At 36.9% G+C, this 12,623-nt stretch overlaps 2 protein-coding genes across 2 annotated transcripts in view; one reads left to right on the forward strand and one right to left on the reverse strand.

Moving 5' to 3' along the window:
• The window catches only part of LOC125662163 (DNA replication complex GINS protein PSF2-like), a 6,735-nt gene extending 3,558 nt beyond the window's left edge, over nt 1-3,177 (reverse strand). Inside the window, exon 1 of the mRNA XM_048894338.2 lies at nt 3,035-3,177. Within this exon, the coding sequence (XP_048750295.1) occupies nt 3,035-3,124 (90 nt within the window). The 5' untranslated portion in view covers nt 3,125-3,177. The remainder of the gene's footprint in view (nt 1-3,034) is intronic.
• A 44-nt stretch (nt 3,178-3,221) lies between these two features.
• On the forward strand, nt 3,222-10,853 carry LOC125662180 (transmembrane protein 143-like). The gene is made up of 6 exons (XM_048894355.2): nt 3,222-3,363; nt 5,311-5,489; nt 6,500-6,659; nt 7,492-7,683; nt 8,048-8,687; nt 9,803-10,853. Exons 1-6 carry the CDS (start codon nt 3,277-3,279, stop codon nt 10,129-10,131), a joined length of 1,587 nt encoding a protein of 528 aa, XP_048750312.1. The 5' UTR covers nt 3,222-3,276; the 3' UTR covers nt 10,132-10,853.
• Nucleotides 10,854-12,623: the final 1,770 nt, after the last annotated feature.

The raw sequence follows: 12,623 nt of genomic DNA on the forward strand, positions 1-12,623 counted from the left end.
GTCAATTAAAATATTACAGCCAAGTCAAATATCTCTTGAGATAACCCTATTTTATGAATCACTGTTATAGCAGCTGCTCAGCGCACAGAAAATTTAAAGACAGAATTGTATATTGATCTAGAATTATTTTGGTCATCAATTCCAGAAGTCCCTCATCAACAATTGCGGAGATTTTGTAAAGTCACATCTCCTTGACCTTCACGAACTTACGCAGATAATCTGAATTTCATACTAGTCTTGTGGTCCCCTACACAATGCAATGGTTTCTAAATTTGGAGTGAAACAGAAGAGGTCTGATATACAGAAACGTTACAAGACATGTATGGACCCTAAGCAAAAAACAAACACCAAAGTGAAAAGCATTTGTACACGTTTTGGATTGGGTGCAAACCACAGCAAATTTCTGGCAGCCAGAACCACTTGAACAGTGATTCCGAAGGTCCGTCGGACATTGGCAAATGTCCGGTAACTTTTGTTTTGGTCCGATCAATATCAGTTGTTGGCCGTACCAAGTGTCCGATAATTTTTTTTTTCATGAAATACATGATTAGATAAGTTTTCAATTTTTAGCAGTATGTCCCAAAATTTATTCTGTTCTTTAGTCATTGCAAACAGAAAACGTGTTTAAGTTTAACTCAAATATTTATCAAACTTGCAATTATCTTCGATTTCCTCGAGAGGGTGATAATAAAATTGAGGAATATCCCATGAAATTACAGACGTCTTTGAAGCATTTGAATTAGGTAATAAATAACAGGTAAATAAAACATTTAAACTATACTCTGATCAAGAGGTACTTTAACAACATGGGCACGTTTGGTTGAACAATTTGAATTTGAGTTACACAAGTTAAAAAAAAAAGTTTATTTCATAACACTAATGTTGAACACGGTTTGGAAAAGTTTACTCCACTGACGAATCTGAAGTGAAATACTTGGGCTAATAAAGTATGTCGCCGATGCCATTCTGGGCCAGAAAGTTCAAATTCATATGAAAGCTTCCTGACATAGTGCATATTCAAGTTTGTTAAAATCATGCACCCCCCCCCCCCCCCACCCCGGGGTAGGGTCGGACGACAATAGGGGATCAAAGTTTTACATGGGAATATATAGGGAACATCTTTAAAAATCTTCTTCTCAAGAACCACTGGGCCAGAAAGTTGAATTTACATGAAATTTTAAGCTTCCTGATATAGTGTAAATTCAATTTTGTCAAAATCATGGCCCCCAAGTGTAGGGTGGGGCCACAATAGGGGATTAATTTGACTATAAAATTTTGGTCTGATAAAATTTGATTTGGTCCAGCAATATCTCAACCATTACTGGACTAAATGTCCAGTATGTACCAGAAGACCCTGGGAAGCACTGCTTGAAATACTGCAAGAAACCTGACCACTGGTTGTCAGTATGTAGGAACACAGGCGCTTGTTTCATAAACTTTGTAATCTATACTATATCATTATTATTTAGTAAAAGTTATAGCTTGCGAAGTTTATAAAACAAGCACCAGTGTGTAGGTTCCAGCGTGATCAGACTGTTGCCAGAATAAACTCAGCAGCCATCGTTGGTTCTTCCACTACTAGGGGAACTGCATAAACTACCTAAAATAGGGGAGTGTCTTGTATTATTCACAAGCATGCATAACAGGGTACCTGTAAAGTGCGAAACGAAATCGAAACGAAACGAAATCTACCAAAACGAAATCTACCGAAACGAAACCCACCGAAACGAAACCTACCGAAACAGATTGTATATTCGAACTCTTTTAATTATAATAATTAAAAATGGTATCTCAGGCCCCTGTTAAAGTTTACACATATAAATAAAATTTGCCTCCCCTTTGATGTAGGCTTTCTGCTTGACTGATACAAAGTTTTAAAAGTTGGAAAGGGGGGGGGGGCGGGGGTGGGGGGAGCACAAAAATACCATGTGCAATTAGCTTCGGATCCATAAATTTCAGAACGGGAGGTTACAGTCTCACAGGTCAGAGGTCTGGGGAAACACACTAAACGAGGGATGGGGTCGTCGGCGTTGGATCCGCTTTTGGGCATAAATACATGTTTCAGTTTTTTTGTTCTAAAGACAAATATATGTATACATGTGGATATTGTGTATTTGTATGTAGTATATCAAACGGTGGATTCTGAATATGTCCTCCCGTTCTCTTTGTGATTTCTGCTTAAAATTCCCTTGTTCATAAGCCTTTTCAGTTTACAAAATGCCGACCTCCTCCTAATATTATTGCATTAAAAAATTCCGTTTTCCGTCCCGTTTTCAATTCCCCGTCTTAGCAACACCCCAAATGTCAATCTCTCACCAGAGGGCGTATTACGCTACGCTACAACGATAACTCTGGGTAGAGATTGCCCAAATGTATAGAGTTTTTCCATTATTGAAAGTACTCGCACCTCAGCAGTTAAAGATGAAATAAGAGGTTAAGAGCTCTCCCTGCTTTCAATTTTCTCAGACACCAGCTTCTTCAAACAATGTATCTATGCCCAAAGGCGGATCCAACGTCGGCGACCCCACCCCTCGTATAGTGTTTCCCCAGATCTCTGAGACTGTAACCCTCGGTTCTGAAATTTATGGATCCGAAACTAATTGTACATGTCATTTAATCAACTACAGATATGTACTTTGTGCTTACTCCCCCCCCCCCTTTCCAACTTTTAGAACTTTGTAACAGTCAAGCCGAAAGCCTACATCAAAGGGGAGGCGAATTTTATTTATATGTTGTAACTTTCACAGGGGCCTAAGATACCATTTTTAATTATTATAATTAAAAGAGTTCGGTTATACAATCTGTTTCGTTTCGTTTTGGTAGGTTTCGTTTCGTTTCGGTGGGTTTCGTTTCGTTTCGGTAGGTTTCGTTTCGTTTCGGTAGATTTCGTTTCGTTTCGGTAGATTTCGTTTCGATTTCGTTTCGCACTTTACAGGTACCCTCCATAACATACATTTGCAATTTAGGCCTAGTACTTAACATTGTTACAAACGCCATTCTATTCTACAAAGTACAGTAATCGATGTACACTTACTCCAATCAGGTATATTTTACCCAAAGCAAAATTCGGAACAACTGTCACAAATTCTTTTTCTGCTAGGAACTCTACTTCTGATGGATCCATAGGATATCTATTGTTTACGTTTTACAGGAAGTTAAATTTCGCGGGAAAACTGTGTCAAGGTCACAAATTCTATGTGAGCTGTGCGTTTGGACGGACGTCCATTTTCACATTTGTTTACAAAATCTGTTTGATGTAGGCTCGCACAAAACCTAATGATGGCAGCCCACTTTCTGAAATTAAAGCATCTGCAATGTTTAAGGCAAACGAAGCAGCAGCATGTTTTCAAGCAGATATCAAGTGTATGTTATCAAATGCTTACTTTTTGTAGGATGTTCAAACAGTCTTAAAATCATTCTTCGCTTGTTAAATATGAAAGGCGGGGTGTCACTTTCGGCTTTGCCCTTCAAGAGCTTAGGTTTCTTCTACGTGTATATCTTGGCGACAGCATTGTTTCAGTTTGAGCGCACTATTAATTAATTCATCAAAATGATCTGGAACTGCATAAACAACTGTTCAGTGTTGCGGTACGAATATAACTTGTAACTAGCCATTGACGTGTGTTTTTTAAAGTCTGTATGTCAGATTTTAACTGTCATTAAAAATATGGATAGGTCTGCAGTTTGTTGAACTGATATTTAAGTAGTGTAGATTTCAATTTTTTCAAACCATAGCCAGTGAAGCCATGCCATGATTGAGTCGCAGTTAAAATAATGTAATGAAGACACACTAGGCCTAACTGGAAGAACCATTCTTAAATTCTTTGGTAAAATAATTGTATTAAAACATTTAGCATACTTGATTCTGATAAATTCAGGCCGAATTGAACCAAGCTGGGTATACCCAGTGACATGCCAAGAATCAAGTGAACCGGCTACTGTACAGTAATGAAAATGTTGACCTTCTATTGTATAAATATTATTCAGTATAGAAATGACCAACATATTTACAAATCATGTTTATTTCACCAATGTAAAAATTAATACCTTATATCTTGGAATAAGCAACTCTCAATACTACTGTTATTGCCAAGGACACTAGCTTGAAGCTGCCTTTGCCTATCAAAAAAAAATTTCCGGCTCAATCGGCTTACCTGGCGGGATGCATGCCCAATTCCAGCTCACAATCAAGTGTGTCACCGGTCATCACTGGTTAATCCAAATACACCGAATCATTAGAATCAAGTATGCTCAATCCCTTTATCACAGTTAGAATATGCTCATAACAGAGTAGGACAAAGTGGAACTAATTAATGTTATTCATTTAATTGTTAGCAAGAAGTCACTTAATTAAAGGTCAAAGTACTCAGAATGATTTAAACTCACCTATATCTGGATCCTCAAAATTAACATGCCATAAATTTGGGTAGTTTCTAGTTTGCTAGTCACTACTTCACATGATGAGGGTAAGTTAGGGTTAGGTGGCATTTATGTTGGCACTGTAATCATTGTGACCCGCATACTAGAAGTGTTTCTAAATTCTTGTAAAATTATTTTGCAGAGAACATTTATGTATTTAAAACAAATTTGCAACTGATTCAAAATAACACAAATTAATGGCATTCACTATGAAATATTTCTAAATATATGCAACAATTTCAAAATCAACTTGCCATGTCACAAACACATATAAAATATTCTATCATTTAACTGGGTCAGATTTTACCGATAGATTATTTTATATACAAACTATGGTGGTTGGACATGTGAGAAAATTTTATTCCCAGAAACAAGAAGGCTACAATAAGGATACCATGATCAATATGTTTCTCACTTTTATTATGTACTACAAGTAGTTAACATAGATAAATTTAACGTGTAGATTTGTATTGCAGATTATAGTTGTTTGGGAATTACTTTTAATGTAAAACTCATCTGACAATCGATTTGCTGTTGTCAGTTTTATCCACTGATTATTGCTATGCTAGCTGTCTTTATATTTGTGTTTCTTGATTTTAAACTCTTTTTCCAATCATTACATAAAAGTATAAACACTTCTTTTTGACACAGTATCAAAAATATCAAGCATGATGTGTTTTGCGATCTGCATATTGTGTAAAATGGTGTGCAATCTAGTTAGTAATCAAATTATAGACTTTAAGTTACGGTAATAGTTTATGAGATTCCCTTTTCAATAACAGAAGGGGATTTCATGGACCAATAATCATAAAGAACCTACTATGATAAAATTCCAGTGAATAATACAGATCAGTGTTTTATCCAAATTTTTATTGATATAATTATTTTCAGGTGGTTGCAGATAGGGCACCCCTCATTAGTGTACTTTCGAAACCACAGTTTGTTTCCATGACAACAAGTAGTCAGACCAAAGAAAAGGAAAATCCAGATTCGGCAGCAGTCAGAAAAACAGATTACAAGGCAGAGGTGACGCAAGTGGAACAAGAACCAGATGAGATTGATTTGTACAGGTGCATAGTATACCTAGTAACTACACCCCCCCCCCCCCCCCCCCCCCCACACACACACACACACACACACATACACGCACACACACGAGGTCCATGGGTCATATTGCTCACCTTAGCATTTCTTGATTTATTGTTAATTTCCATGAACCATTTAGAAGGTCCTAACCCTCTTCAGTGGAAGATGAATAGGAAATAGTGAAAACTGATGCACTGTCTATAAAAAATTTTCATGAACCACTTAAGTAAATAGTTTATACAAATGTGTTCTTCATTACATAGAAAGCTTCATGCAAGCTATGTGTTTTCTGGTCTTGTTGTTATTGAGAATATCTTAAAACAGCCCATCCTGTTTTCACTATTTCTGAACAGTCTTCGAAATTAAACATTGGCCTGAAGACCCTCTCTAGTAAAATTAGAGTTGGGCTTATAAAATTATTACATATATAGGCCTGTTCTTTTCATCAATGTCACAGCGTTTTGGTAAAATTATATTACAATATATTGAAATGGAGTAATGATTGTAATCAGCATCAAAAGTTCAGATACTGTTTCTATTAATTTTAACTAAAACCCTTGAACTCTGTTTTCAATTCAAACCTGAAGAAAAGTAATACTGTCTGTTTGATTTGGGCCAGTAAATTTCTCTTTGGTCTTGGTAAACAATCTCAATATAGAAGCTTGAATGTCCAATGCTCAAAACTATTTTTCATTAAGACTGTCAGGATTCCTCAAGTTTGGATTGGGCACACAAAATTTACATATAATAGTACCTATATATTGGAAATGTAACTAAAAATGTGTCCAAGCTTGTGTTCACTGGGTTTTTTTTTTTATTTAGGAAAAACTGCATGAAAAATATCTTTTATGTGTTGAAATATCTAAAGTCAATATTGGTGGGCAAATAAAGCCCTTTTTGTATGTACAGTTCTTTTACATACTTTCCTAAATATGTGCATAGAATTGATTTGGGAATAAAGATACATGTGCATATTTTATGATCGTGTTTACAGAGAGAAGTATATACCCATTACTAGAAGAACACTGATAAGGAGAATCATAGAGGAGAAGAATTTACTGACGGCACAGGAACAGAGGAAGTTTGACGAGTTTGCCATTGCTTTGGACTCTGCCATTGTCCAAGAGTACCATGGCGTTCTGAATGAACTCAAGGTTTGAGAATTTGTCAAAGATCAACCTTAACATAACTACCACCCCATCCCAAGGCCTGCTCATGAAAAAAGGAAGATGTCAAAACATCTTTCCAGTTGTAGCGGTCAGTCGGGTTCGATTGCCGGTGGCTGGATAGCTCAGTTGGTAGAGCACCTGACTAGAGATTCAGGGGGCCCGGGTTCGAATCACGTTCTGGTCCATTGCATTTTCTCCCTTCCTGTTACATTTGGTACCATGACCAGCCCCTGGAACTAATAGGTGAAAATGCCTGCCAGTGGATAAAGATCCTGGGTTGATGTCTTCAGGTATGAAGACATTTAAGGAGGGAGAAATGTAGTGGTTAGCCGGGTTTGATCGCTGGTGGCCAGATAGCTCAGTTGGTAGAGCACCTGACTAGAGATTCATGGGGCCCGGGTTCGAATCCCGGTCTGGTCTGTTGCATTTTCTCCCTTCCTGTTACACTGTTATCATGATTATGGTCAGTAAATGTTCAGACTATCATATGTATTTGTGCATACCTGGATATTGGAATCTCTTTCATCCTCCCCAGGACATCAAAGTTGGCACTACACAAATAAAGGTTATCTTTGTATGTTGAAAATTACATTTGAATCAGTTGTACTGAAGTCAGTATTTCAAGATACAGTAAATCATGGTTATAGCGAACTTCTAGGGCCAGTGAAAAAGAGCTTGTTATAACCACATTTGTTATATCCAATACAATTTTCGTTATTTTCCTCTTATAGGGGAATATCGTTTCACAATATACGTAAATTCATTATACACTGTAAGTGTGTTTTACAGTATGTATATTTTGATGTATTATCTTCAGACGTTGTTTGACCCAGTCAATCCAGATAAAGACACAATGCCTTCACAACGGTTCACTCGCACAGAGAGGTTAGACAATGAATTCTGGCTCCTACAGAAGCTTGAAGATGTTATGGAAAAGGCGAATTTCCATAAACTGTCAGATGATACTGTGACTAAGGCTCTACAAGAACACACAAATCAAGGCATCAGGGTAAAAAAAAAAGTGGCTTTGTTTTATGTTAATTTCATTTTTATTCAAAAGAGATGAGATTGTTTTTAAATCTTGACTCAGTAGCTCCTAAATTATTTCAATGTGTTTGCAACAATGTTGTACTGTGCACTGCTTTGAATTTACTCCAGGTGTATTTTTAGGTTTTTAGCACAAATTCTGTTTTCGTTTTATTTTAATTTTACAATTTTATTTCCTTTCACGTAATTAAAGTTAAAGGTTATTTTCACTGTGGTTTACATTTCCTGATATTTACCTTCTGTTAAAGTGAATGAAAGTGTTGATTAAAAGTAAGAATTACAGGGTATCAAATCTACTTAGATTGATATGAATACATGTATTACAGGTGAAAGTAGATAAAGATCAGTACAACAAATTAAGTATGTGGATTCTGGGGAAGGAGGTGGTCCCTGTCAGTGTGCCATGGTACAAATCTCTGTTCTCTAAAAAATCGGAACCAAAGAAACCAAAACCAGAATATCTCAAAAGAGTGGTCGTCATCTGTCGGCTCAAAGGAGACCACAAAATTATGCTCAAGTGCTTCAAAGAGGTCCCTGCAACATCTCTTGAGATGCTTCTGCCATCCGGGCGAACGAGAATGAGCGTAGGGGACAAGCTTCTCTTGGCAGGCTCCACCGCTGTAGGACTCTTCACTGTTGTTGGGGAGGTCACATTATTTTTAGCTTACAGTAAATTATATTTTATGAATCTAGTGCTTCCAACCGTGCTAGCTTCACTTCTGACGGGAACGATGGTGTTGTTTAACTACACTACCAAAAGTAAGAAATACCTGGAGGACTTGCATAGGATTTCTTATTTTAAAACTGTAGCCAACAATCGGGGATTTCTCGCTTTAATGGTGGACCGAGCTCAGGACGAGACATTTAAGGAGGCCCTGATAGTGTATCTGTGCATTCTATCCCACCGACCCCCAGGAGCAAGACAGGAAGACACCGGTTACTACCAGATGGTTATTGCAGAACTAGGTAATCAGGAGTTGTCTTTCTTATAACAGAATAGCAAGAGAGCAAGATGTCGGTGAAACACACTTACACAGGTCATGGACAAGGCCAAATGTATCTTTAATTAGTGATGGGCAATCGGGAAAAAAAATTTAATCGATGATCGGATTAATCGGATGTACCTTTTCGATTGATTAATCGAAAAATAATCGAATTTTAATGATTTCAAATTTATGGCATAAATATATTAAATTTACTTTATGTTTTACCCTAGATATTAAGTTGATTAGAATAAAATCATTAGATTGATTGTATCTTGATTAACGTCTCTCTCGAGAATTTTTCACTCATATTGAGACGTCCAAAATCATAATTAGAAATATAAAGTTAATAATCCCATACTTTCGATTTTATTTTCCCGGGATAGGGATAGATCTCTCGATTTTTGTTGTTCTTATGGGATCCGGGTTAGAATAGAGCGTCATTACCCCTTGCTTGTTGTAAGAGGCAAAATCCGTGGCCCCGTGTCACAGCAGGTGTGGCGAAATAAAGATCCCTCCCTGTTCAAAGACTGTAAGCGCCGAGCATAGGCCTAAATTTTGCAGGCCTTTACCGGCAATGGTTACGTCTCCTTGTGAGTGAAAGATTCTCAAGAGAAACGTTAAACAAATATTCAATCATATCGAATGATTCAGTTTCGCCAGCCATTTTTGATTTTAGATAAGTCGCGGCAGGAATATTCGTATTATTTTTTTTTAAAATACCGACGTCGGCGATTTTCAAAATGACAATCGATTATTCACATCGTTTCAGTTATAGCGACCGACAATCGGTACATCACTATCTTTAATTCTATCACTTAGTTGTCATTTAACTTCGATCTTGGTCTTTTTATTCACCCAGTATGAAATGTGTATATTGCATTGTTGAGAACATATGACTATGGTGAAAGTTACATGCAGATAAACAAGAAGAAAAGTCAGAAACAATATTCTCCTGATCATTGTGGCATAAAAACTGAAAATTTACATACAAGAATTAACAAGGAAGCAAGTGTGTGCTTTCTTATTAGACTTATGTTGATGTTTTCCAGACCCTTGTTCATGTATAAAGATCTATCTGTGATTCTTCTGCTGCAGGTGGAACAACAGAAGAGGTGATAAACAAGTGGGCAGAAGACTGGGTCGTCAAAGTGACCGGGATTCCAGTAGAATTTGACTCCTCGGAAGCGGTGCAGCTCCTGAGAAACCTAGGAATTCTTAAAGAACACAAGGATAGACTGTCTGTGTTACCATTAGAGGCAGCCATTAAAAATCTTCCTCGGCAGCCATTTTCTGTCATTGTCAGGGCTAATGAGGTGTCTCTAAATGAAGGAATGGACAGGGATGAGTTTCTGGAATCAGAAAGACAATACAAACGGGATGACGTGAAGTCGATGAAATATGGCTGGTTCTCCCGGTTCCTATGATCCAGGCATGCAGGCAGTGAATTGACCACACAGTACAAAATTGGTGCCTTTCGGTCAACAACATTTTAATGCCCCTATGAAATTAAGATAATCTTTCATTACTCTGCATGAAAATCGGTAGTTTAACTCCATGATTATAGCGCAAGGTGTTTAAAAAATGTATTACCTGGTACCAATATTTTGAATAATGATACATAGAATATTTATGTGATCTGAAAAGTCATTTATGATTCTATAAATTTGTCTCTGTGTAAGGAATTATTATTGCTAGTTCATGGTAAACATTTCAGTTGTGCATACATGTTTTGTAGGTACTAATCATTTACATATCAAAGCTTTCCATGATAATCCACAAAAGACACTGAATATAACTGGCATCAGTATTTCTTCATGATGTTGACTATCAGAATTTGTTGACCAGTGGGTATAAAACCCTAGATATCTGTGATCAAAGAAGTATTTGAGTTGTACAGGCAGTGTCAATACCTCCATGCTGCCTGGATGTATGACTTAAGAAAAAATATATTTCAGTGCACTTCGACAGATAAACCAGAAGTGTATCGAATTTTGTCGGCATATTTATTGGTGGAGATTGTGATTGAGTTTGTTATGATTTTATGTTGGGATCTGCTATTAAATGTGAATTAAGTTGTGTGAACTATTTTGTCTCTTATCTCGGAATACTTTATTAAAGCTGATGTGATTAAATGAGATAAATTTCACTACTTTCTCATTACTGGGCAGTTACAGTTCCTTATCACCAAGAGTACCCTTATGGTTTCTTGAACATGTGGTAGTGGACTGAGAGGGAAATGTACTCAGTACTGATTGTGTGGTCAAAAACATGTACCAGTGCTGTGGGCAACTTCTTTTTTCAGTGACCTTGATCTTTGATCTCAAAATAGGCGGGGACTTTCTGTAGGCATTGTCACGTGTCTGGAGTTTCAAAGTGTATGCTTGCACTGTACAAATTACAGTCTTTTCATGCAACTCTTGCTACTGTATGTGCAAAGTTTTGTATAAAATGTCCTTTCTGAGTTTCAAAACTGATGCCAATCTTGTGTTTGTGAATGGTGTGTAAATTTTTTTTTTATGCCCCCCCCCCCTCCCAGGAGATCCAAATTTGGGGGGGGGGGCATATTGTTCTTGTTCTGTCTGAAACTTTTACCTTGCTATAGTAAGTGTTAGACCTTTGATATTTCACATGAGTATTCCTTGCGACAAGATCTTTCTGTGGGTACCAACATTTTTTACCCTTGACCTTTGAGTTTGACCTACTTTTTTTTTTTTAAGTAACCTTGCTAATAACTTTTGAACAGCAAGTGCTAGAGCTTTGATATTTCACCAATCTAATTAAAATCGGACTCCTTAGATCCGCGCCGTATACTCTGCGTAAGTAGATCTGACATAACCCGATTAGGGGTCATGTTCAGATGAACTTTATGTCAGCCAATTAGGGTGTCAGCTTTGAAATCATCATGTGTTCACAATTCAAGGAAAATGGCTGCGATTGTTTGGTTTGAAAGAAAACACATCGCAGCTAGATGCGACGTCACAATGCATCGTTTACGTTGACTGGCGTTATATTCCTCGCATTATTTAAGTAAACCATCTTGAAAACTATTCAAATCGTACCCATCCCTATTCATACATAAATCGGAATTCACAATTAATTTAATTTGGGTGTATTTCATATCTTATGTTTTGTTGTTTGTATGAACGGAATAGATTAGGCATTATTGGGAAAGTTTAAAATTCGTTGTGCGAGAATATACAATTTTACAGTGTGGAATAAACTTCGTGGGAGAGAGATTACAGCAATTTGTTTACGAATTGTCAGGAACCGCCTTAATAGCTATCATTGTCTGTATAATGCAATCTGACTGGCTGATAGTTCTCATGAATATTCCAAGCGAAAGGTCATGCAGACATGACCCCCTATGGGGTTATGTCAGATCCTATTGTAGCGAATGTGAGCATATTCTAGGATCTGATTTTAATTAGATTGATATTTCACACGAGTATTCCTTGTGATAAGAGCTTTCCGTGGTTACCAAAATTTTTTATCCTTGACCTTGGAGTTTCATCTACTCTATGAAAATTTTAACCTTGCTAATAACTTTTGAAGAGCAAGTGCTAGAGCTTTGATATTTCACATGAGTATTCCTTTTGACAAGACCTTTTCGTGAGTACTAAACCTTTTGACCTTGGCATTTGACCTACTTTTAAAAAACTTGACATTGGTCATAACTTTTAAATGGCAAATATTAGACTATTCATATTGCACATGAGCATTTCTTATGACAAGATCTTTCTACTGGTACATTGTACCAAGATTTTTGTCCTTGTGACCTTGGCCATCTTTGGAATAAGCCATTATCGGGGGCATTTGCGTTTCACAAACACATCTTGTTATTTGTAGAAATTGTCATTTACATTTTTAGGAAGATGTACTTCAACATCAGGAGAATATCTAAGGTGAAACACCATCT

Source organism: Ostrea edulis, chromosome 1 (assembly GCF_947568905.1).
Source record: "Ostrea edulis chromosome 1, xbOstEdul1.1, whole genome shotgun sequence".
In the NCBI taxonomy this organism is placed as follows: Eukaryota; Metazoa; Mollusca; class Bivalvia; order Ostreida; family Ostreidae; genus Ostrea; species Ostrea edulis.

Coding starts and splice junctions, on each gene's coding strand:
- LOC125662180 (XM_048894355.2), top strand. CDS start 3,277: ATGATGGCAGCCCACTTTCTGAAATTAAAGCATCTGCAATGTTTAAGG. Junction 7,684..8,047: donor ACACAAATCAAGGCATCAGG/GTAAAAAAAAAA, acceptor CATGTATTACAG/GTGAAAGTAGATAAAGATCA. Junction 8,688..9,802: donor GATGGTTATTGCAGAACTAG/GTAATCAGGAGT, acceptor CTTCTGCTGCAG/GTGGAACAACAGAAGAGGTG.